The 22,804-nt window shown below is 41.9% G+C and overlaps 1 protein-coding gene across 3 annotated transcripts in view; it reads right to left on the minus strand.

The window, feature by feature from the left end:
• Positions 1-838: 838 nt before the first annotated feature.
• SLC71A2 (solute carrier family 71 member 2) overlaps positions 839-22,804 on the minus strand; it is a 91,641-nt gene continuing 69,675 nt past the window's right edge. For all 3 annotated transcript variants that reach the window (XM_087822505.1, XM_087822506.1, XM_016208968.2), the window contains 7 exons: positions 19,540-19,758; positions 17,990-18,103; positions 7,311-7,382; positions 5,868-5,980; positions 4,403-4,500; positions 2,444-2,586; positions 839-1,752 (listed from right to left, as the gene is read on the minus strand). In XM_087822505.1, coding sequence (XP_087678631.1) covers positions 1,531-1,752; positions 2,444-2,586; positions 4,403-4,500; positions 5,868-5,980; positions 7,311-7,382; positions 17,990-18,103; positions 19,540-19,758 — 981 coding nt within the window. In that variant the 3' untranslated portion in view covers positions 839-1,530. The remainder of the gene's footprint in view (positions 1,753-2,443; positions 2,587-4,402; positions 4,501-5,867; positions 5,981-7,310; positions 7,383-17,989; positions 18,104-19,539; positions 19,759-22,804) is intronic.

Consider the following 22,804-nt stretch of genomic DNA (forward strand, 5'->3'; position numbering starts at 1 on the left):
GCAATTTACTTCAGTTGAAAGCCACCCAAAACAGAACCCAAAGATCAATGGTACTATTTACTTTAAAGAAACACAAAAGACATAAAAAAGTATCCATTGCAAATTTATTATGCATTAGGACGCTTAACTTAAAAACCAACAGCACAGTAAAAAGATATGTCATTTCTGTTCATAGCAGAACAGGTTTCAAAATATATTTTCTTTTAAATGTATTGTTAGTACATAATCCTTTACAAAAGTTGTATATATATTTTTTGTCAACACCTTCATTACATTTATAAATACAAGATTTACACAGCACTCCATCAAAAAAAAAGGTTAAAACCCTTAAAAATATCTACATATATGTCGTACCCATAAAACTTTCAGAGGAGCGCTCTGTTCAACATAGGCCCTGTGAATGTAGATCTGTAGTTTCCTGTCTGTACATCATCCTGAAAAACTAGCACGACACTTATTGTGAAACGAAGCTTCCTAAACCATATTTTAGAAGGGATCTGATGTGCATATTCCCATGAGATTCAAAAGTCAGACAAGCAGGTGGAAATAAAGACCTACTGAAAACACATGCATACTGCACAGAGCAGTTAAGGCAGGAGTGTGGCGACTGAGAAAAGCTGAGGATACAGGAGACGTGGGGAGGAAAAGCAGTAATGCACTACCTGGGTCTGAACTTGGACGTCAATTCCACTGTATCCAGTTCCTAACTCTCACCCTTACTTAGGAATGTTTGCATTGTTGAAACTTTCTTAGAAGCACCCTCCAATTTCTGTGTTGCCGCCAGAATGCCTGATGTATCTTCTGTAAAATCACCCTGGGTCTGATCAATTCTGGGTGAGAAATCTGAATTGCTATTTTTTTATGATTTAAACTTATAAGAAAAATTTTCTTAACTGGTAAAGGATATCACTGATCAATATTATTAATACCCAGAGGTGTATATACTAATTTCATTCTAGCCAAAAATATTAAGTAGAGACAGGAAAGGAGAGTAAGACTAGGCTTTTGTTTGACCTTTGAACGAAGGCAATAAATCCCTGATACTGAGCGGCTCTAGGAGCAGCCACTCATAAACACCTACGGGCTAAGCGGGCACTTTTCAGAGAAGCAGGAAAGAGGAAAAGAAGGGATTCTTTACTTTAAATCTGGCCAGAGACGGCAGCCCCACCACAATCCTGCACCTTCTACTGAAAGGGACATGGGGACTGCTGTCACTCTTACTCTGCTGGTGATCAAGGAAACCCATCCTTTCTCACAGAGATATGACTTTTCCTATTTGAGTTTCAAAGTCTAGACTCCAGATAACTTTGAGTGTTGCATACTATTTGCAACAACGTATTTCCAATCTTAACTTGCTCCAATGTACAAACAGAAAAAGAATGGAAACGGAACGGGAGGCAGACGGTTACTTATCAAACTTGGCCCTAAAGGATGCCACTAGCATCTCCCCTCCAGCACCAAAAAATCTCCATGTGGTGTGGCTCCCAGGGGCTCGAGAGAGACGGCGTCTGCAGCCTCCCTCTGCCGAGCTCAGAGCTCGGTGCACTGACTCCCGGGCTCCCAGGTGCTGCTGTCTGGGAGCAGGGGCTCAATGTCCTCATCGTTGGCCCGTTCTGGGGTGCTGGTCACGCTGCTGCTGCCGTTGCTGTGCTTTTTAACTTCATTATACTCAGGGATGAATAAGGCAACCAGAAAAGACGTAAGGACAATACATGCCCCAACTAAAAACGGCGGGCCTGGGACGCGCGCTCCCTGGCAGGAGGAGGAAACAAATGGAGATGAAGAATCGGTTAGTCTTTTCAACACAAATTAGTTTCGGATGACCCAAAAAACCCCACGCCACCTCAAAGTGAATAAATTTCCTCATGAGCAAATGTTTCATTAAGTGCCAAGGCAAACTCGCCCAGAGCCCAGGGTTTGGAATATGACAGGGCGACCAATCGCCGCTTCTCATCGCTTCTCAACAGCTGCCCCCCCGTGAGGGCAGAGCTTACCTCTCATCTCACCCTGGGACCTCAGGCATGTATTCTGTACCTGAACATTAATTCCAACTTTGTATAGAAATCTCTATTGAGTACTGTTTAGAAGGAAGGAGGGAAGAAATACTAAATAAAGAATGGGAAAAAGATTCGAGTTCAGTTTCTAGCTGGAACTATAGGTCATCTTACATTTTATTGGCCTGGGCTTTACCATAAGACAGCATTACGATTACAGTTATTGTGCGGGTGAGAACAGACTCTGAACAGAATTAAGAGAAATCTTTTATATAAGATATTAAATGACTGAAATGATCCCTCCCCAATCCCAGGGAGCACTGAACACAGCACTCACTATGGTCACATCCAGTAGTCATTATACAAATAAGGACTCTCCAAATTTAAGGTCAGAGGATTTTGCTACAGACATAATCATTGTTATAAAACTAAACTTATCACCACATTACCTGCAAAGCAGCATTGTTAGAATTCAATTCCGATTCCAGCTCAGTCAGTTCCACATGGAACATGTAGAATATGAAGCCATAGAGTGCTGGCCCCAGGCCATTACACAGCCCTCTTATTCCAGTTATGATCCCCTGGGCAACTCCTAAGTCAGAAAAAGAAGGACGCCAGTCTTCTCTGAAAAGCACGTCAAGACCAGGGACGTAAGAAAACTTTCTTACAAACTGTGATGTACCGACTCAGCGGGACTGAGTGTCCATGCTGAGGAAGGCAGGCTAGGTATTTCATCCATTGTATTTTCATTCATTGCACAAATGTGTTCTTGGTTCTACTATGTCCTTTTAATGTTGTCCCTCTGTACCCTACCACCCATGAGGGGGTGAAATGACAGTGACATTTGTGAAACCCCTTAGGGGCTGGATCCACATAACCGCTAGACAGTCCTATAAATGGGGAGTAAAACGAGAACTTTAATATCTCCACGTACAGACAATTTTCACTTTTCTGTGCTTTAAGATTTTCTTGCTTTACTCATTTAACAGTGTTTTTATAATAAAAATCTGCCCTTTGCCTCCTGCAGCCCTGCCCATGTGAGTCAACATCAGTCCCGATGCTGTGCGCTCCCAGCCACTGGGGCAGGCTGCTTCCCAAGGTGACCTCCACATTTCTGGTGCATCTTCTTGTGGACCTGCACTGAAATAGCCCACAGGTGCCAATTTCTAGGTCTCTCTGGTTTCTAACACGACAGGTAAAAAATTAGCTTGAACTGTACAAAATGCATGTTTCTGTAGGTCAAAAATGGTCAAAGATAATTCACCGAATACAGTATGTTGTAATAATTTTGTATGCTGACATTTAGAAACATCCGTGCTAATCCATATAAGCATAAAAAGAACCAAAGAGAATTTATGTCATGAAAGACAGGATCGTGTCTCTCAGGTACCGGGCTGTCACTCGTCACACCTCTCCGAGGACGTGCAGCCAGCTGAGTTCCCACAGCAGGGGACACAGGATTTGTGGTCAGGTGGCACTATTTTGAAGTGTGGGTGTGAATAAGATGGCTGATTTCTGATGTGAAAACAGGTGCAAAAAATAAACTATCTTTTTGTTAAAACTTTTTAAAGGGTTCTAAGGCACTTACATTTTTTCCTTCTAAAAGTTATTACTTCCTGACTACAGTAAGGTGAGTCATTAAAAGGTGAAGGAGGATTAGTTCTAGCAGAGGGAATGCTTGATGGTGAATCCAGAGGCACAGGATGGAGTAAGTCTACAAGCCAGCCCCACAGTCAGCCTGGCTTTGCCTCTCACTGTCAGTTATCAGTGGCTGCGAAGGTTTACTCTTCACCCTCTCAGAGAACCATTCCCAAGTCCAACTAATGGACTTAGAGTGACTCCAAATAGAGATATTTCAGTGATTATAGTGATTAAATAAAAAGCTCACTGTTTCACTAACTAGTGCATCATTATTTAACAGACATCTGTTAAAATGTGACTATAGCCCAGCCGGCATAGCTCAGTGGTTGAGCATCCAGGAGGTTGAGGTTCGATTCCAGGTCAGGGCACAGGCCTGGGTTGCGGGCTCGATCCCCAGCAGGGGGCGTGCAGGAGGCAGCCGGTCAGTGACTCCCATCACTGATGTTTCTGTCTCTCTCTCCTTCTCTGAAATCAATAGACATATTTTTTTAAATGTAATTATAGTCTATTTAATTCTGATGGCATCGTACTAAAGAGGAGTCAAAACCAAAAAGAGAAAACAGTTCTATTTCTAATTCTTAGTACCCTGAACTGTCGAATGCCCATTTTAACAGCATGAGCATCGTCTCAGAGCAGGAAGGAAAGCAAGCCGGTGTGATGACCGAGAGGGGGCCACCTGGATGGGAAGAGAGGCTCAGAGCTGCTCATGCTTCCGGCAGGTACGTCTCAACTGAAGGAGGGCAACAGAGAGGGGACAGTGATCTCACCTTGCTGGTCGGACTCTGCATTCTGAGAGACGAGGGCGCTGACTGCTGGGAACGTGATGCTGGACATGGCAGCCACGGCCCCGGCTGCCCACACCATCCTGCAAGGACAGGACAGCCTCAGCTGGGCAGGCCAGCCCGAGAACTCGCTGCTCGAAGGACAGCAGTGGCAAAAGCACAAAACGCTTCCTGTTTTCTCATGTCAGTTGTATTTCATTTTTCTTTTTTACTAAGGGATTTTTTTTTAACCTGCAAAGTTATACATCACTTCACAGGCTGAGAAAGTTTCATTTATTTTATTTCACCTCTCTGAAAACCTGTTCTCATCCCTGACTTCCCTATGACTGCCTTTCGATGTAAGCTCAATGAAGTTCAAAAGGACCTGTTTCTGTGAACACCACCTTCCTCCACCGATTTCCTCCTTTCCTTTGCAGTTCTCACGGGCTTGCCTGCACACTGCCCTTGAGCTGCTCACTTTGCTACCAGCGGAGAAGCAGCCCTGAAGTGCAGGACAGCATCCCGCAGACTCAAGCCTGCTTCCTTTAGACTTTGGGCCTTTTCTCAATGAAAGGAACTTAAGTGTGTATCAATTTAAGCGTTAAGTGTGAGGCCCCAACTGGGCTTAAAATCCTGTTGCTCAGACTTCCCTGGGGATGGTTGACATGCACATCCTTAAAAGGAAAAACCCTTTAGGCTGACAAAATCTTTTCCACAGCAGGAACTTGGCTGACTCAGCTACTGAACCAAAGTTCACAGGACTGAAATCTTAAGGGAAAAAGAATCATCTGCTGACCTCTGCAGCACGTCCAGTTTCCGTAGATTATGTAATGCATGCAAAATGAGGACTGACTCTAATATCTGAGTGATAAGAACTCCGGTGTTGGGTAAGCAGGCACATGGGGAAACTAGCCACATAACGAAACAGCACTCTGGATTCTCTTTTTACTTCTTCTGATGCCAGGGCTTATTTTGACCTTCCTGTTTACGGGAATATAATATGTTAGCAGAAATAACTGCCTCGGGATACACATGATTTTGGAAGAGATTAATCTAATTCAAATGCTTTATGTTATAAAGGTTTTGTTACTGCCCAAGGTCACTCAGCTAATTACAGCAACGAACCCTATCATTTTTCCTTGTCTTTTTGAGTATAAGTTATGTCCCTAAAAACTGACAAATGTGTTTAAAAGGTAGACATAACATATTTGGAAGGGCTGGAGAAGGAAGGACACACATTTCATTAAGAAACAACTTATTGAAAGCCATGAAGGTGAAGACAATCTTTACAAATAACCCCAAATTACCTAGCTCCAGCCTTCCCAAATTAAGTCTAAACAGTTTTTGAAATGTCAACTACACCAAGCTGGTAAAATAACCCTTGCTTCCTTCATATTACACTCAATCACTAAAGCTCCCCTGAAAGATGCATCTTTCTGCAGGTTCATGAGACCCCATGAGAAAGGCTTACCAGGCCTGAGATCCAAAACCGTACCAGGCTAACTGGAGCATCTGGAAACCCAAGCCCAGCAGGACGGTGTTCTTATTCCCTAATGATCTCATCAAGATGGCAAGAACAACTGTCTACAAAGCAAAGGAGAAAACACTGAGGAACCCAGTCATGAGCCAGGGACCCCCTGAGCTGAGGCCGTGGAGACCATGTGGTGCTGACGCAGTTCTAAAGGGGGAACTTCGGCAGCTCTCGAACTAACCTGGGGCTCAGGGCCCTTAGCCTCCTCCCCTAAAGCTGCTCTTCTGGTGCTTTGCTAGCACTTCCCCAAAGGTTACCACAGCCATCCACCAGCTGCCATAACTGAGAGGGACACGGCCTCAGTCTCTTCTGAGAAAACGCCAATCACTTAACCACCAGTGACCAGCAAGCCCTGCTGAATATTTACAGAATATGTGTGATTCTGCTGGAGGTCAGCTGTTCCTCAAAGTTGGACTTATATGAATTTGATTTTAACAAATATATACTCTGCTAAAAAACTAGTTGAGATAGTCTGGGCTAACTAACTAACTAGACTTAACATAAAAAAACCCAAACCAAATCACGTGCAAGCTGAACGTAATTTACATTTGCTGATACAATTTAACATCAACAACAAAAATAGAAGGTCTTTGTCTTGATGAAATCCTGTCAGCCTTGTCAATTCTAATATTTAGGCAAAACAGTTTTGCAGCTTTCTCATTTCTTGAGAGTTACCACAGCAGTGCTATACTTGGCCTACCACGCTTTACAGCAGTAAGTAGCTGTTTCAGGGAAATGGCCTCTAGAAGTCCTATATGATACAGTGAATGCCTGCCAGTGAGTTAATTTAAAGAACATATACGCTGCCTTTTGTGGTCCTGTATTTATAACAGATGAAGACATTTCAGTGCTTTCTACTCAGTACACATACTCCACTGCACTGTCTCCCACATTTCTTCAGACCTGGGAGAGCAGAGGCTTGTATTTTTAGGGAAGGGAAAGGGATAGAGAGATAGAAACATTACTGATCAGCTGCCTCCTGCACAATCCCCGTTGGAGATCAAGCCCACAGCCCGGGCATGTGTCCTGACTGGGAATCGAACCGGCGACCTCTTGGTTCCTGGGTCAAAGCTCAGCTACTGAGCAACGCAGCCAGGCTCTACTTACTTTTGAAAATTAAAATAATATTGAAACATTCGCCCAGCCGGGAGTGGCTCAGCGGTTGAGCATCGACCTAGGATCCAGGAGATCGCAGTTCGATTCCCGGTCAGGACACATGCCCTGGTTGCGGGCTCGATCCCCAGTTGGGGGCGTGCAGGAGGCAGCCGATCAATGACTCTCTCATCATTGATGTATCTCTCTCTCTCCCCCTCCTTTCCTCTCTCTGAAATCAATAAAGACATATTAAAAAAAAGAGAGAGAGATGAGTAAAATGACACTCACCTGAGCCACAATAGATAGAATTCCTACCATAGCTATGAATGCTGCAATTTTAACAGATCCAAAACCTATGACCTGTGAAAATAGGGGGGGGAAACACTATTGTTAATACAGATATTATAAAAATAAGAAATGTTATGTTCTAATAAAGCTATAGGACGAAACAGTTGAAAAAAGTTCATAAAACCTTGATAATGGCAAATTAATTTAACAAATATTTTAAAGACATTTTCTATTACAGGCCTATTGTTTCATCTTCCTTCCCATCCCCAACCCACCAAAAAACAAATATGTTATCAAGCATTAGAGAAAATATAAAGAAAAGAATTTGACTTTTATTTGATACAGAATTCAGAATTTACTCACTAGCAAATTCAGTGGCTCTCAACTTTGACTGCACATTAAAAGCACGTGGGACATAGAGAAGGAGGGAGGAAGGGAGAGGGGAAGGGAGCAATGAGACCCTGCAACTAACTGGAGACCAACTGAACCAGATCCTCTGGGCCTAGACACAGGTATGTTTCAAAAGGCTTCCAATGAGCAGCCAACAATTTCTAAGCCTCTGAACCTTAACAGCTCTGAAATGCTTAAAACTGTAAGTTTTAAATATCAAGTTTTTAAAAAGTTAAATTCTTTCCCCCTCTATTAAATTCTATGAAATTCAGAAAAAGGGCTTTAAAAATTATTAATACAATAAAGACTAAAAAGACAATAGGGAAGATTAATGAAACTAAGAGTTAGTTCTTCGAAATAAAATTGACAAACCTTTAGTTAGAATCACACTCAAAAAAAGAGAAATGACTTAAATAAATAAAAATCAGAAATAAAAGAGATTTTACAACTGATACCACACAAAGGGTCGCAAGACACTACTATCAACAAATTATATGCCAACAAAGTAGACAACCTAGAAGAGTGGATAAATTCCTAGGACCATATAATCTAACAAGACAGAATCACAATGACATAATAAATCTGAACAGACTGATTACCAGCAAGGAGTTTCAACCAGTAATCAAAAATTTCCCAACAAACAAAAGTCTAGGACCAGAGGGGTTCACTGGTGAAATCCATCAAACATTCAAAAAAGAATTAATACCAATCCTTCTCAAACTGTTCCAAAAGATAACCCTTCCAAACACATTTTACAGGGCCAGCATTATCCTGATACCAAAATGAGACCAAAATGTCACAAAAAAATAAAATCACAGGCTAATTATCTATGATGAACATAGATGCAAAAATTTTCAACAAAGTACTAGCAAACTGAATTCAATAGTACATTTTTAAAAATCATACACTATGATCAAGTGATATTTATACTACAGAGGCAAGGACGGTTCAACATCTGCAAATCAGTCAATGTGATACACCACATTAATAAAATTACAGATAAAAATTATATGATCATCTCAATAGATGCAAAGCATCTGACAAAATTCAACATCCATTTATGATAAAAACACAACAAAGCTGGTATGGAGGGAAAGTAACCCAACATAATAAAGGCATCATATGATAAGACCAATACACACACACCTTTTCCTCTCAGATCAGGAACAAGACAAGGATGTCCACTCTTGCCATTTGTATTCAGGATAGTACTGGAAGTCCTAGCAGCAGCAAAGAGGCAAGAAAAAAAAAGGCATCCACATTGGAAATGAAGAAGTAAAATTGTCACTATTTGCAGATGACATGATAGTACCTAGAAAACCCCTAAAGACTCCATCAAAAAAAACTATTGGAACACATACACAAAGTCAATAAAGTTGCAGAATACAAAACCAATATAAAAAAAATCTGTTGCCTTCCTATACACTAACAACAAAGTATCAGAAAGAAAAATGAAGAAAACAATCCCATTTACAATCACAACAAAAAGAATAAAATACCTATGAACAGTCTTAACAAAGGAGGTGAAGGTTGACTCTGTACCCTGAAAACTACAAGATATTGTTGAAGGAAACTGAAGACGCAAAGAAATGGAAAGCTGTTCTGTGTTCATGAATTGGAAAACTTAACATTGTTAAAATAGCCATATTACCTAAAGCAATATACAGACTTAATGCAATCCTTATCAAAGTCCCAATGGCATTTTTCACAGAAATAGAACAAAAAAATCCTCAAATTTGTATGGAAAGACCCCAGATAGCCACAGCAATCCTGAGGAAAAAGAAAGGCCAAGGTATCACGCTCTCTGACTTCAAATTATACTACAAAACTACAATAATAAAAACAGTACAGTACTGGCAGAAAAACAAACACACAAATTAATGGAACACAACTGAAAACCCAGAGATAAATCCACACCTATATGGGCAGCTACTTTTCAACAAAGGAGCCAAAAACATACAATGGAGAAAGGAAAGTCAGTCTCTCCAATCAATGGTGCTGGGAAAACTGGACCACCACAAGCAACAGAATGAAACTAAACTGCTGACACCATACACAAAAGGTAATTAAAAATGGATTAAAGACTTGAATGTAAGACCTGAAACAATAAAATACATGGTAGAACACAAACATAGACACTGAATTTATAGACTTTGGTCTCAGAGGGGTTTTTGTGAACTTGACCCTAAAGGCAAGAAAAGCTGGAAGGATACATGGATGGGACTATTTCAAACTAAAAGGCTTCTGTAAGGCAAAAGACACCACCAACAAAACAAAAAGGCAGCCAACCAAAGGAAAGGAGGTATTTGCAAATGATACCTCTGATAAGGTGCTAATATTTAAAATATATAAAGTACTCCGAAGTACAACTCAAAAACATAAAAAAGCAATTTAATTAAAAAATGGGCAGAGAATCTGAACAGACGTTTTTTCATCGGAAAACATACAGGTACATGAAAAAATGCTCAGTATCACTAATTAGAAGAAAAATGGGTATCAAAACCACAATGAGATACCACCTCAAAACTATCAGGACAGCTATTATCAAAAAGAAAAGATTTAACCCTGGCTGGCATGGGACGGTTGGCTGGGGCGTCATCCCAGACGCTGAAAGGCTGCGGGTCTGATTCCCAGTCAGGGCCCGTACAGAGGCAAGCAGCTGATGTACCCTCTCTCACCCCTCCCCTTCTAAAATCAGTAAGTATATCCTTCAGTGAGGATTGAAAAAAGAAAAGAATTAACAAGCGTCAGCGAGGATATTAAGAAAAAAGAACACTGTGAACTCTTAATGGGAATGTTAACTGATGCAGCCACTATGGAAAACAGTGTGATGGTTGCTCGAAAAATGAAGAATAGAGCAATCATATAACTCAGCAATCCTTCTTCTGGGTATCTACCTGAAAAAATTTAAAAACTTATTCTTAAAGCTGTATGAACCCCTATGTTCACTGCAGCATTATTCGTAATAGCTAGGACATGGAAACAACCTAAGCATCCTTTGAAGAATGACCAAATAAAGAAGATGTGGTACATATACAAAATGGACTACTACTCAGCCATAAAAAAGATAAAATACTGTCACTTGGGACAACATGGATGAATCTTGAGAGTACCTGTGTTAAGTGAAATAAGCCAGACAGAAAAGGAGAACTGTATGATTTCATATGTGAGATACAAGACAAACAAACAAAAACAACAAAGAGAAAACATCTCACAGACACACACAGCAGAATGGTAGTTACCAGAAGGGAATGGGGGTTGGGGGAAGAGAGAAAAAGTAAAGGAGGTCAAATACATGGTGACAAAAGGACACTAGGCTTTGAACGGTGAGCACTATGCACTATAAAGTTGTACATCTGAAATTTATATAATGTTATTAACCAATGTTATTCCAATAAATTTAAGAAAAATAATAATAAAATTAAATACCTAAGGGGAAAAAATTGGTTGCATTTCTTTCTTTCTTTTAAATATATCTTTATTGATTTCAGAGAGAGGAAAGGAGAGGTAGATACATAGGAATAAATTTAACCAAGGCAGAGAAAGACATGTATATTTAAAACTATAAGGTATTAATGAACAAAGTTGAAGAAGACACAAAGAAATAGAAAGATATTCTGTGCTTATGGACTGGAAGAATTAATACTGTTAAAATTTCCATACTCTACCCAAAGAATTATACAAATCAATGCATACCTATAAAAATTCCAATTATATTTTTCCCCAAAACAGAAGAAACAATCCTAAAATCTGTAAGGAAACACAAAAGACCCTGAATAGTCAAAGCAATCTTGAGAAAGAACAAAGCTGGAGGCATCACACTCCTCAATTTCAAATATATTTAAACAGCATGGTACTGGCATAGAAACAGACAAATAGATTAATGGAACCAATTAAGAGAGCGCAGAAATAAACCCATGTATATATGGTCAATTAATTTATGATGAAGCCAAGAACATACAATGGGGAAAAGACAGTCTCTTCAAAAACAGTGTTGGAAAAATTGGGCAGCCATGCAAAAGAATGAAACTAGACCACCTTGTTACACCACACACAAAAATTAACTAAAAATCGATTAAGGACTTGAATGTAGGACCTGAAACCATAAAACTTATAGAAGAAAAGTAGGTAGTAAGCTCCCTGACATAGGTCTTGGCGATGACTCTGTGAATCTAACACCAAAATCAAAAGCAACAAAAGCAAGAATAAACAAGTGGGACTCTATCAAACTAAAAAGGAAATCATCAACAAAATGAAAAAGCAACCTACTGAATGGGAAGAAATAATTGGATGTCATATATCTGATAAGGGACTAATATCCAAAATATGTAAAGAATTCATGCAACTCAGCAGCAACAAACAATCCAATTTTAAAAATGGGCATAAAAAAAAAAAATTAATTTAAAAAAAAAGGGCATAAAACTGAACAGACATTTTTCCAAAGAAGACATACAGGTGGCCAACAGGAACATGAAAAGATGCTGAAATCAAGAATCATCAGAGAAATGCAAGTCAAAACCGCAATGATATTACCTAACACCAGTGAAAATGGCTATTATAAAAAAGACAAGAAATTACAAGTGTTGGTGAGGATGCGGAGAAAAGGGAACCCTCATGCACTGTTGGTGGGAGTGTAAATTGGTGCAACCACTATGGAAAATACTATGGAAGTTCCTCAAACTGTGGTAGGCAGTTAGACAAGAGCAGAGCAAGGAAAATGGGCCAGGTACAGAAGGTCACCAGGGTGGAGAGCCCCAAGTGCCTAGCAAACGACAATTTGCTCTCCTAGCATGCAGTTTGGACCCCCTGCCCTTTCCTCCCTAGAGATAACATCTAGGCCTCAGCTGTATTTCAGCCCCAGGCCTAGAAAAGCAGCAAAACCAGACAAGTGACACCAAGGCTAACCTCAGGACCAGCTGCCCTAGGGCCGACCACTCAATCAGTGGAGACCTAGACCCTGAAAGGACACACCTGGAAAGCTTCGACTATGCTATTGAGATCTTCCCCGGGACCTCCCCTAAAATCTCCACCCTTAAAACCCTTAGGAGAGAGGACCTCACCCGCTCTCCCCCCTGAGAGCATGCTTATGCCTTTCCCTTCCCCTGCCCCCTACCAGTCTCCCCCAGGGCAAGTAGGGGCAGGTCCATCCCCTTTCCCTTCCTCACTTTTAAGCTCCAAGGGCCCTTCTTTTGCCTCTATATAAATTGTTTCCTAAGCCCATTTCTTCTACAAATTACTTTTTGTACCTCTGTGATTTTCCAAATAAATGTTCTCTTATGGTTTGAGTCTTGGCTCTGAATTCTAGCCAGAACTCAAGTACTGAGGTTGCTGAACCTAGGTCCAGCCTGACTTCACCGATCAGACACCTGGTGCCGTTCCCACTGAAAATAGAACTACCATATGATACAGGAATTCCACTTCTGGGGATTTATTTGGGGTGGGGGGAAAAAAGAAAACACTAATTTGAAACAATATATGCGTCCCATATTCACTGCAGTGTTATTTATTATAGCCAAGAGAATGTAACAACCCACGTGTCCACTGATGGATAAATGCATAAAGAAATGTGGTTTGTATAAAATGGAATATTATTCATCCATAAAAAAGTGTCTATTGATGGATTTATAGGTAAAGATGTGGTACACACACACACACACACACAGAAATATTATTCATCAACAGAATGAAATCTTGCCATTTGCAACAGCATGGGTGGACCTAGAGGGCATTGTGCTAAGTGAAATAAGCCAGACAGAGAAAGCCAAATACCATATGGATTCACTTATATGTGGAATCTTAAATTTTTTAAAATGCTCATAAATACTGAAAACATATTGGTGGTTGCCAGAGGCAGCTGGGGGTGGGAAATAAGAAATGGGTAAACTTTTTTTTTTTTTTAGTTTAAATACACTGAAAAAAACAAATAAAAAAAACACTTGGAGATAAAAAGGCCAAGGGCTACCAGCCAGTTTGGCTCAGTGGTTAGAGCGTCGGCCTGTGGACTGAAGGGTCCTGGGTTAGATTCCAGCCAAGGGCACGTACCTGGGGTGCAGGCTCGATCCCTGGCCCTGGTCGGGGCACCTGTGGGAGGCAGCCCTCGACGTGTCTCTCACATCGAGGCCTCTCTCTGGAACGCAGTGGGGGAAGCACCCTCAGGTGAGGAGTAGGCAGGCCCAAGGCTGGAGCAGGGTGCAAGGGCAGGGAGGGAGCCCTGCTGCCAAAGTGTGCAGGTTAGAATAAAGGTGTTTGCAGGCAGAAAGAGTGCAGTGGGGTGGGGTGGGGTGCAGGGAGGGAAGGCAGGAAGCTGACTGATTTTATAAATGGCAGATATGCACTAAAGAAGAGATGTTCTAACAAACAAAATGAACTGACAAACAAAATAGGGTCCAGAGACATGGAGACATGGAACAGAGTGACGGATCTCAGAGGGGACGGAGAGAGATTAACCAAAGAACATACGTGCGCATATGCAGAGGCCAAGAACACAGGCAACAGTGCGGCGAGGGCTGGGGCAGAGGGAGAAAAATGGAGAAACCTGTAATAGTGTCAACAGTAAAGAAAGAAAAGGAAAAAAGAAAAGGGCTGAAAGAAGCTTTTTAAAAACAGATGCTCTTCAGCTAGAATGAAAGCAGTCTCAAGGATTTATGACAATGAAAAGCTCCTGAAATGGAAAATGTGTCAAATTTACCTCAATAAAAAAGAAATGGAGCCCGGCCAGCGCGGCTCAGCGGCTGAGTGTCGACCTGGGAGCCAGGCGATCGGGGTTCGACTCCCGGTCAGGGGATAGGCCCGGGGTGCGGGCTTGACCCCCAGTGGGGGGGTGCAGGAGGCAGCTGGGCAGTGACTCTCATCATTGATGCTTCTCTCTCTCTCCCCTCCCTGAAATCAATAAAGATATATAAAAAATAAAAAGAAATGGTAAATATGTAAATATATCTAAAAGAACATTAATTATATAAAACAATTATATGCACATTTGTTAAGAGTTAAAATATAATGACACAGCCCGGCCGGCGTGGCTCAGCAGTTGAGCATCGACCTATGGTCCCGGAGATGGAGGTTCAATTCCTGGTCAGGGCACATGCCCGGGCTGGGGCTTGATCCCTGGTGAGGGGCATGCAGAAGGCAGCCGATCAATGACTCTCTTATCATTGACCTATCTCTCTCCCCTTCCCTCTCTCTTAAATCAATAAAGATATATTAAAAAAAAAAAAAAAAAAAAAAAAAAAAAAGAATCTCAAAAAAAAACGACACAGAAATTACTTGACAAGAACATACAGTGGTGGGCAAAAGTACTTACAGTTGTGAGTATGCAAAACAGAGTTTATTGATGTATTATTATTTATTAATTATTGTATTATGTATTTGTACAACTGAAACCTACTTTTGCCAACCGCATATAACTCAGGATGATTAAGAGAGTCAAAGGTCCTTAAATAAAGTAGGAAATGCCAATAGTATTACTTCATTAGAGGTCAATGTATCATAGACACAAGAGGTAATCTCCAGGGTAGGCAATGAAATTTGCAGCCAATAAGCTGATGGAAAAAACAAAACCAGTTCCTTCACGGTTTAACAAAATTACTTTAAAGAGCAAAGAAGCAAGTATAAGCAGACAAAAGAGAACGCATGAGAAAGAAAGGGAAACAATTATTGAGGACATTATGCACCCTTATTTCATAAGCGACTGCCTCCTTCACGTCACACAAGTGCGCTAGATCCCGTTTCCAACATCAGTGCTGCTAACATTAACAATATTCTATTAGTTGCTAATCATATTTGAGTTTTAAAAAATTAGAAACCAAAAATGTGGTTTTAAGTATTATTTCTCTGCCTACATTTGTAAATGAGCATATTTTTAAAGTTCTATTGAGATAGAACATAAATGCTACACAATTCCCCCATTATAAGCGTACAATTCAATGGTTTTATATATTCAGAGTTGGACAGTGATATCACAATCAATTTTAGAAGATCTCATCACTCCTCAAAGAAACACCCCGTTCTCCTGGCCTACGCCTCCACCCAGCCAGAAATCTGCTTCCTGTCTCTATGGATTTGTTTATTCTGAGCATTTCATGCAAATGGTGTCGTACAGTATATGGTCCTGGCTTCTTCCATTTAGCATGTTTTCAAAGTTCACTCATGTTGTTGTGTTATCAGTGCTTCATTGCTTTTTATTGCCAAGTAATAACATTCCATTGTATTGATATGCCACATGCCTTGATCCATTTAATGAGTCGATAGACATTTGGGTTGTTTCTACTTTTAGGCTGTTATGAATAATAATTTGCATAGTTTCTGTATAGACATGCTTTTTCCATTTCTCTTGGCTATATACCTAAGTCTAGATTTGATAGGAAGCCTACGACGAACACTTTGAGGACCTCCCAGACTCCTTCGCACAGTGGCTACACCATTTTACATTCCCACTAGATTATGAAGATTCCCGCTGCTCCATAGCCTTGTCATCTTCTTGATTAAAGACACCTCAGCAGGTGTAAAGTGGTATCTCGTTGTTTCGATTTGCATTTCCTTGATGGCTACTGATGTGAAGCACCTTTTGGTGTGTTTATTGGCCATTTGCATATCTTCCTTGGAGAAGTAGCTATTTAAAATCCTTTGTCCAGTTTTCAGCTGAGTTAGCTGTCTTTTCGTCACTGAGTTAAGAGTTCTACACATGGCTCTGGTCGGGTGGCTCAGTCGCTAGAGCATCGTCCCGTGTACCAAGAGGTTTCGAGTCCAGTCCCCGGTCTGGTGCGTACAGGGGGCAGCTGATTGTTGTTTCTCTCCCATCAATGTTTCTCTCCCTCTCTCCCTTCCCCTCTCTCTAAAATCAATAAAAACATATCCTTGGGTGAGGATTAAAGAAGTTCTACACACACTGGATGCGGGCTCCTTATCAGATGCATGATTTACAAGGGTCAGGTGCCACTTTAATTAAAATGTGTGTGTTAGCTTCTTTAAAGCAAGCACAAATACAAAATAACAGAACGATTCTGGTCTGCTGTAATTATTGGTGGTGGTGATGGTGGTGACATAAGCATATGTATAGGAACAAAGGAGAGAAAAAATTATTCAGTTGTTTATTATACATGTGAAGGGATATGATTTTTCACTTTCTTCTTTGGGCTTTCCCATTTTTCCTACATTAAATGCATATTTTGTTTAATGCATAATTTAATTGCCACCACTCTTCCCTCTAAATCTCTAGCTTCCACCCACCAAAAATGAGCAAAACAAAATAGAACTGCTTGAAAAAAGTTTTACTTTCATGCCACCATGTAAAGTATTAGTGTCACAACCTCAGGAAAACTATGAGAAAGGCAAATTTAACAAATTTCATTTGAAAATATGTTCAAAATAGAGGGATTTATCTTAAGAGGGCTGCTCTGCCAAAGTTGAATAAACCAGTAGGACTTCCAGTGAAATCAGTAAAATACCAAGGCAGGCCCTAGCCAGACTGGCTCAGTGGTTAGAGCATCGGCCCTTGAACTGAATGAAGGGTCCTGGGTTCGATTTTGGCAAGGGCACGTGCCTTGGTTGCAGGCTCGATCCTCAGCCCTAGTTGAGGCTCGTGCGGGAGGCAACCGATTGATGTGTCTCTCTCTCACATCGATGTTTCTCTCTCTCTCCATACCCCCGCCCCCCCCCCTTAAAAAGCAATGGAAAAAATATCCTCAGGTGAGGACCAAAAAAAAAGACCAAGGCAGGATTATAATGGAAGGCAACTCAAGTCTCAGCAATCCCAGAGCCTGAAACAATTTCTGGCAAAAGGAACTTTAAAAAAAAATTGTCTTAAGTCAATTGCCTTTGGGGGGAATAAAGCAAAGTATAAATTTTTAAAGAGGAAATAAATCAGAAGAGAAAAAATGTTATTTTGATTATTGCTTGCAAGCCACCGTGGAGCCCACAGCAGCACTGAAGGGTGGCCTCAGAAGGGGCTCAGCAAGCTGGCAGGTACTTCTGAAGTCAGCTTTCCCTCTCTGCAAAATTTAATGGATGTTATTGAAGATTTAAAACATTATGATAAATTCTGTTTCTGCTAATTCTTTCTGTATAATTCTCGAGAAAATTTTTTCCACAGTAAACATTTCACTCTATTTTAAAACATCATTGTGTGAAAGGGTTCCTTCCTGCCTCCTAATTACATGTCAGCACCTACATTTATAACTTGAAGCAAGTTCACACATTTTTTTCCTTCTACCCTGTTTTCCCAAAATACCTCTGACAGATACCAATCTTTGATTTTCCTTGTGTTCAAAAGCTACTAGGCATCCACTACTCACCTGCCTGAGATAGAGAAAAAAACTTGAATACTGTCCAGCTTCAGGAAGGTAGGAAAGAAACACGGTGATGCAGATTAGTAACACGGTAGAATCTTTTCCAACTTTCTTCAGTGACTAGGAAAAAGCAGAAAGAGATAAAGGAACATACAGCTTGGGAAGAGTCGATAATATTCTAACAACTGTGCACGGTGTCAGATGGGGCAGAGATTTATCAGGACGGTCACTTAGTTCTATAATCAGGGGGTGTACACCTGACACTAATATGATATTGTATGACAACTGTAATTGAAAACTAAAAAGAAGCAAATAGAAACTAATGTCATTGCTATTCTGCGACACTGCCTTCACTGCTACCATCTATTAAGGCAGGTAACAGTTGAAGGGATTAACATTAAATCTATCACCATCTCTCTGTGGACGTTACAAATCGAAATCTCAGAAGTATGTGCCTCAAATATTATGCGTAGTGTGTACAGACACACACGTTTGCCCATCTTTACTTAACAATACTAGTTCACATCCTGACACAGACCCTGAACATCCTATAAAACATACTGGAAACATGTTACTCCAGGACCTTTTAAGAAAAATTCATCTCTCTTTTTCATTCATAATATAACTTTAAAGCCACAGAAAGGATAGGCATTTCATTACACATAAATTCACTCTATTCTTTAAAATGTTAGTATTCAATTTGCCAGCAACCAGGTCGACAAAGTAGGTGGGAGGCCTGACCGAATCCCGGGTATATGCCCGGTTTCCTACTTTCTCCAGATGGCACAAATGGATGGGGCAGAAATAGTATGGGCCGGGTCCCCAGGTCATGCCCCACAAGGGCTTTCTGCAAAAGAACTTCTCACGAGTTAGTTTTCTTATTACACATATTTTCCTAAAAGGTAAGCTTGGGAGAGAAAAAGCAAGTATCAAATCCCTGGTTAATGTTTTTCTGCACATATTTTCTTCAAGAACAATTTCAAACCAAGAGGGGGAGCTAAGCCTCTTCTCCTAAGTACTTTTTTGAGTTGTTAATGGGACTATCCCATGCCAAAAATAAAAATAAAAAATTACAGAAAACAAAGAATCCATTCAATCTGCAAAATACAAGTTCAAAGCCTAAATTCAAGGTCTAAATGGATATATTTCAACAACTGAGAAAGTAAGTACTTTAGTCAGAACAAACACTTCCATTCTTTTTAACTTAGTGAATGAGAACTACTTCAAACAACCACCTCCATTTGTTTTGTTAAAAAAGAAACGAAAACCACCACTCAAAAAGCGAAAAATTCTTTCCCTCATCAAGAATTAACTGGACATGTTTCCTCTCTCCTGTTGTGACAGCTACATCACGACTTAAGAAATATCAACTCTATATATTCCTTGGTACACAGTCTACCTCAGTCCCTTCCTTGCAATTAATTTCTTTCTATTTTTACTGGAGACAGGAATGGGATGAACAACTGCTGGGATGCCTGAGGTTGCAAAAATGTTCTTTTATTTGCATGGTTTGGAAAGATACTTAGAAAAGTAAATGTTTTCATATTTTTATTTACCGCAAAAGGGTCTGCTTGTTTCCAAGAAATCTGAGCTCCCCAGGAGAGTGGTCTCATTTTCTCTGAGAAAGATTCTGGAACAGCCAATAAGATGAAGCAGATGTCCAGAAGAGCCACCACTGTGGCCACTTGCACAACGAGGCTGTCTCCATATCTGGCTGAGAGGTATGCTCCAATGGCTGGGCTGCTGACCAGACTGGCTGCAAAGGTGGCTGAGACCTGTGGAAAAAGCACTCTCTCACTCAGCGTCCCACCTGCAGTAGTTTTAAACAAGACAAAGGAATGTGTTGCACATAAATTTTAAGAAAGAAAGAGTATTAAAGTCATTTTAAGAATTTTTTCACCTACTATTAACTAATTGGAGATATCCTGGAAAGCTACAAGAATTAAAAAAAAAATTATTAAAAATAAAAATTGTGACCCTGGCCAATGTGGCTCAGTGGGTGGGAGCATCATCCTGTACACCAAAGGTTGTGGGTTTGATCCCTGGTCAGGGCGCATGCAGGAGGCAACCGATTGATGTTTCTCTCCCACATTGATGTCTCCCTCCCTCTTCCCCCCTTCCCCCCTCCCTAATATCAATGAAAAAAATATCCTTGGGTGAGGATTGAAAAAAAAAATTGTGAAAACCTTCCTCATAAATAAAACATACATGCTTTAGTTTTCTTTGAGAAATAGGGCTGTGGGGAGAAAGGTATAAAAAAAATGCCTACAGAGTTTATGATAAAAATCTACAAATTACTCAGGGACTGTGCTTGATTTTATCTCTCAGAAATAGGCACTGTTTGAGCTTCCGGTCAACATGGCAGAGTAGGAAAACGCTGTCCTTGCCTCTTCCCACGACCACATAAAAATTACAACTAAATTACAAAACAATCACCATTGAGGACCTCCTAAAGATTAGCTAAACAGAAGTCCAATACCTAAGGATATAGAGAAGAACCCACATTGAGTCTGGTAAGAGGGGCAGAGGAGCAGATTGGGCTGGCCCCACACCCACACGTGACAGTTAAAATCAGGAGGGTATCTCAGCTGCAGCGGCCCCTCAGAGGGGCAAGGGGTCACAGCCCCTAACCAGGCCCCCAGCTCAGGTTCCAGTGCTATGAAAACCAGCAGGAATTGTGACTGAGTGAGATGGAGGACTGCTGGAGTCCAAGATGTTCCTCTTCAAAGGCCAGGCATGAACTTACTCACTGACTGACTCCCTCTCTGAGCTCAAGTGCTGAGGTAGCAGCATGAAAGGCTCCGGAAATGTACAGGGAGGAACTAAACTGTTGGTGATCAGGGCGAGGGCTATAGGGGCAGCTTTCTCCCAGGCAAAAGTGCTGGCAGAGACCATTATTCCTTTGCTGAGCTCTCTCCCTCCAGATGAAGGTGGGCCCCATGTTTGAGTCTCCATCAACCTGGCTCACACTGTTCACCCAGCCCTGGTGATTCCCTGAGACTTGCCCCACCCAACTTGCAGGATCACCCAAGCCAATTCCAGTGCTGTTTCCATACAACTGGCCTAACTAGGCTTATGCTGCAGACTTTCCTAAATTCTGTCAAAGGTTCACAAACCTCAAACACACAGCATCTGGCCTCAGCATGCCCTGTACTTCCTGCTAAGAGGCCCCAGGCCCAGCATTAGCAGCAGTGGCCTCAGTTCACACCTTGGCCTCTCCCTGGCACCTCCAAGCCCAGCACAAGTGGCAACCATCTGGAAAACACTTTGTAGCTCATGCTGGGTAGGGTGCAGGCAGCAGCTGACATTGGCCTGCACCTACCAGGAGGCCACAGAGTCAGCTCACCCAGGGGACAGCTTCAGACCACACCAAAGCATAACCCAAAAATCTCCACGAGTGACACACTCAAGGGGTAAACTCAGCAGGCATCAGAGCCCCACTGAAGTGAATCTTGCTCCATTGGGTCAGCCCCTGCCCAGCATATCCTCTATGATGGTTGTGGCCAGTCCTCGCAGCCGATCAGAATGGGGGTAAAATCCCTCCTACTGACGTGCCAACAGCAATCGAAGATCGACTATAACAGGAAAAATGAAGATAGAAAACAAAAAAGAACCAGCCAGAAATAAAGAGTACAATAACTGAAAAGAATACACTAATTAAAATGAAGAATGCATTCCAGGGGGAGGCAAGATGGCTACAGAATAGCTGGAGGCTGAGTGCCTTTGCTCCCAGCCATGGACAAGATCTACAGCTAAAATACTGAGGAATCGACCTGAAGAACTGAGAGAAGTGTAACTAATTGGACATATTATATCCAAGGAGCACTGAAGAAGCAATGTAGAGACTGTAAGAGGAGGGGAGTCACAGAGAGGGGGAGTCCCCCTGAAGCAGGTGCTCGGCTGAGAGGTTGAGTGATATTGGATACAAAGCTCCCTCCCCTTGGGAGTGTGAGGTCTCAACCCCACACAGGGGTCCCAAACCTAGAGCAGCAGGGACTGGAAGAAGAGCCTGTGAAGCACCTGCCAGAGGGATGCTGGGCCCATCCCTTCCCAGGGAAGGAGCGCTCCTATTGCTAGCAGCCCACCCTAAGAAGTTCGCTCAGGATCTGACTGGTGGAAAGGTTGTGCTGTGCAGTGTTTGGGTTCATTGGAGGGGTCTGTGGGCTGTACCCAGAAGTGACTTTGAGGGACCCTCTATTTTCATGAAAGGCACTGTGCAGAGCCCCAGTTAGTGACTGAACTGGTTGACTTGGGGAAAGGGGAAGGGAATCTCCCACCTCCAGTGTGGGGCTGGAACCCCTCCCCTGACCTGTAGAACCTCTTAGAATGCTAATCCTGTGGGGTTAGTGGCAAACAGGAGCAGGGCAGGCCTGGGAGTTTTGGCCCACACTGCAGAGTTGGGAGCACGAGTGCAGCTGGGAATTTCAGCCCCCACTCTGCTGAGACCAGCCACGTGGAGAGATCGGACTCCTGTAAGGGGCTGAGTTTCTAACCGCTCCTGCTTGGACCTGTGGCGTGAGGGCACTGGTTCCACGCAGAGCTGGAAATTTTGGACTGTATTCCCTGGAAAGGCTTCTATGGGGAGACAGACGAGCAAGTGCTGGGCTCAGTGACGGCATGGTGGGGAGCCTTCTATTGGGGGGATAGATGGGCGAGTGTTGGACTCAGTGAATGCATGGTGGGGAACCTTCTACTGGGGAGATAGATGGGCGAGTGCTAGGCTCTGTGACTGCATGGTGGGGAGGCTGATCCAAATTCCCTGTGAGTTAGCCAGGCAGCCCCAGGAAGGAGAGGTAGAGCCCTCCTACAGGCTGTGAACAC

Source organism: Miniopterus natalensis, chromosome 12 (genome assembly GCF_054644295.1).
Source record: "Miniopterus natalensis isolate mMinNat1 chromosome 12, mMinNat1.hap1, whole genome shotgun sequence".
Lineage (NCBI taxonomy): Eukaryota > Metazoa > Chordata > Mammalia > Chiroptera > Miniopteridae > Miniopterus > Miniopterus natalensis.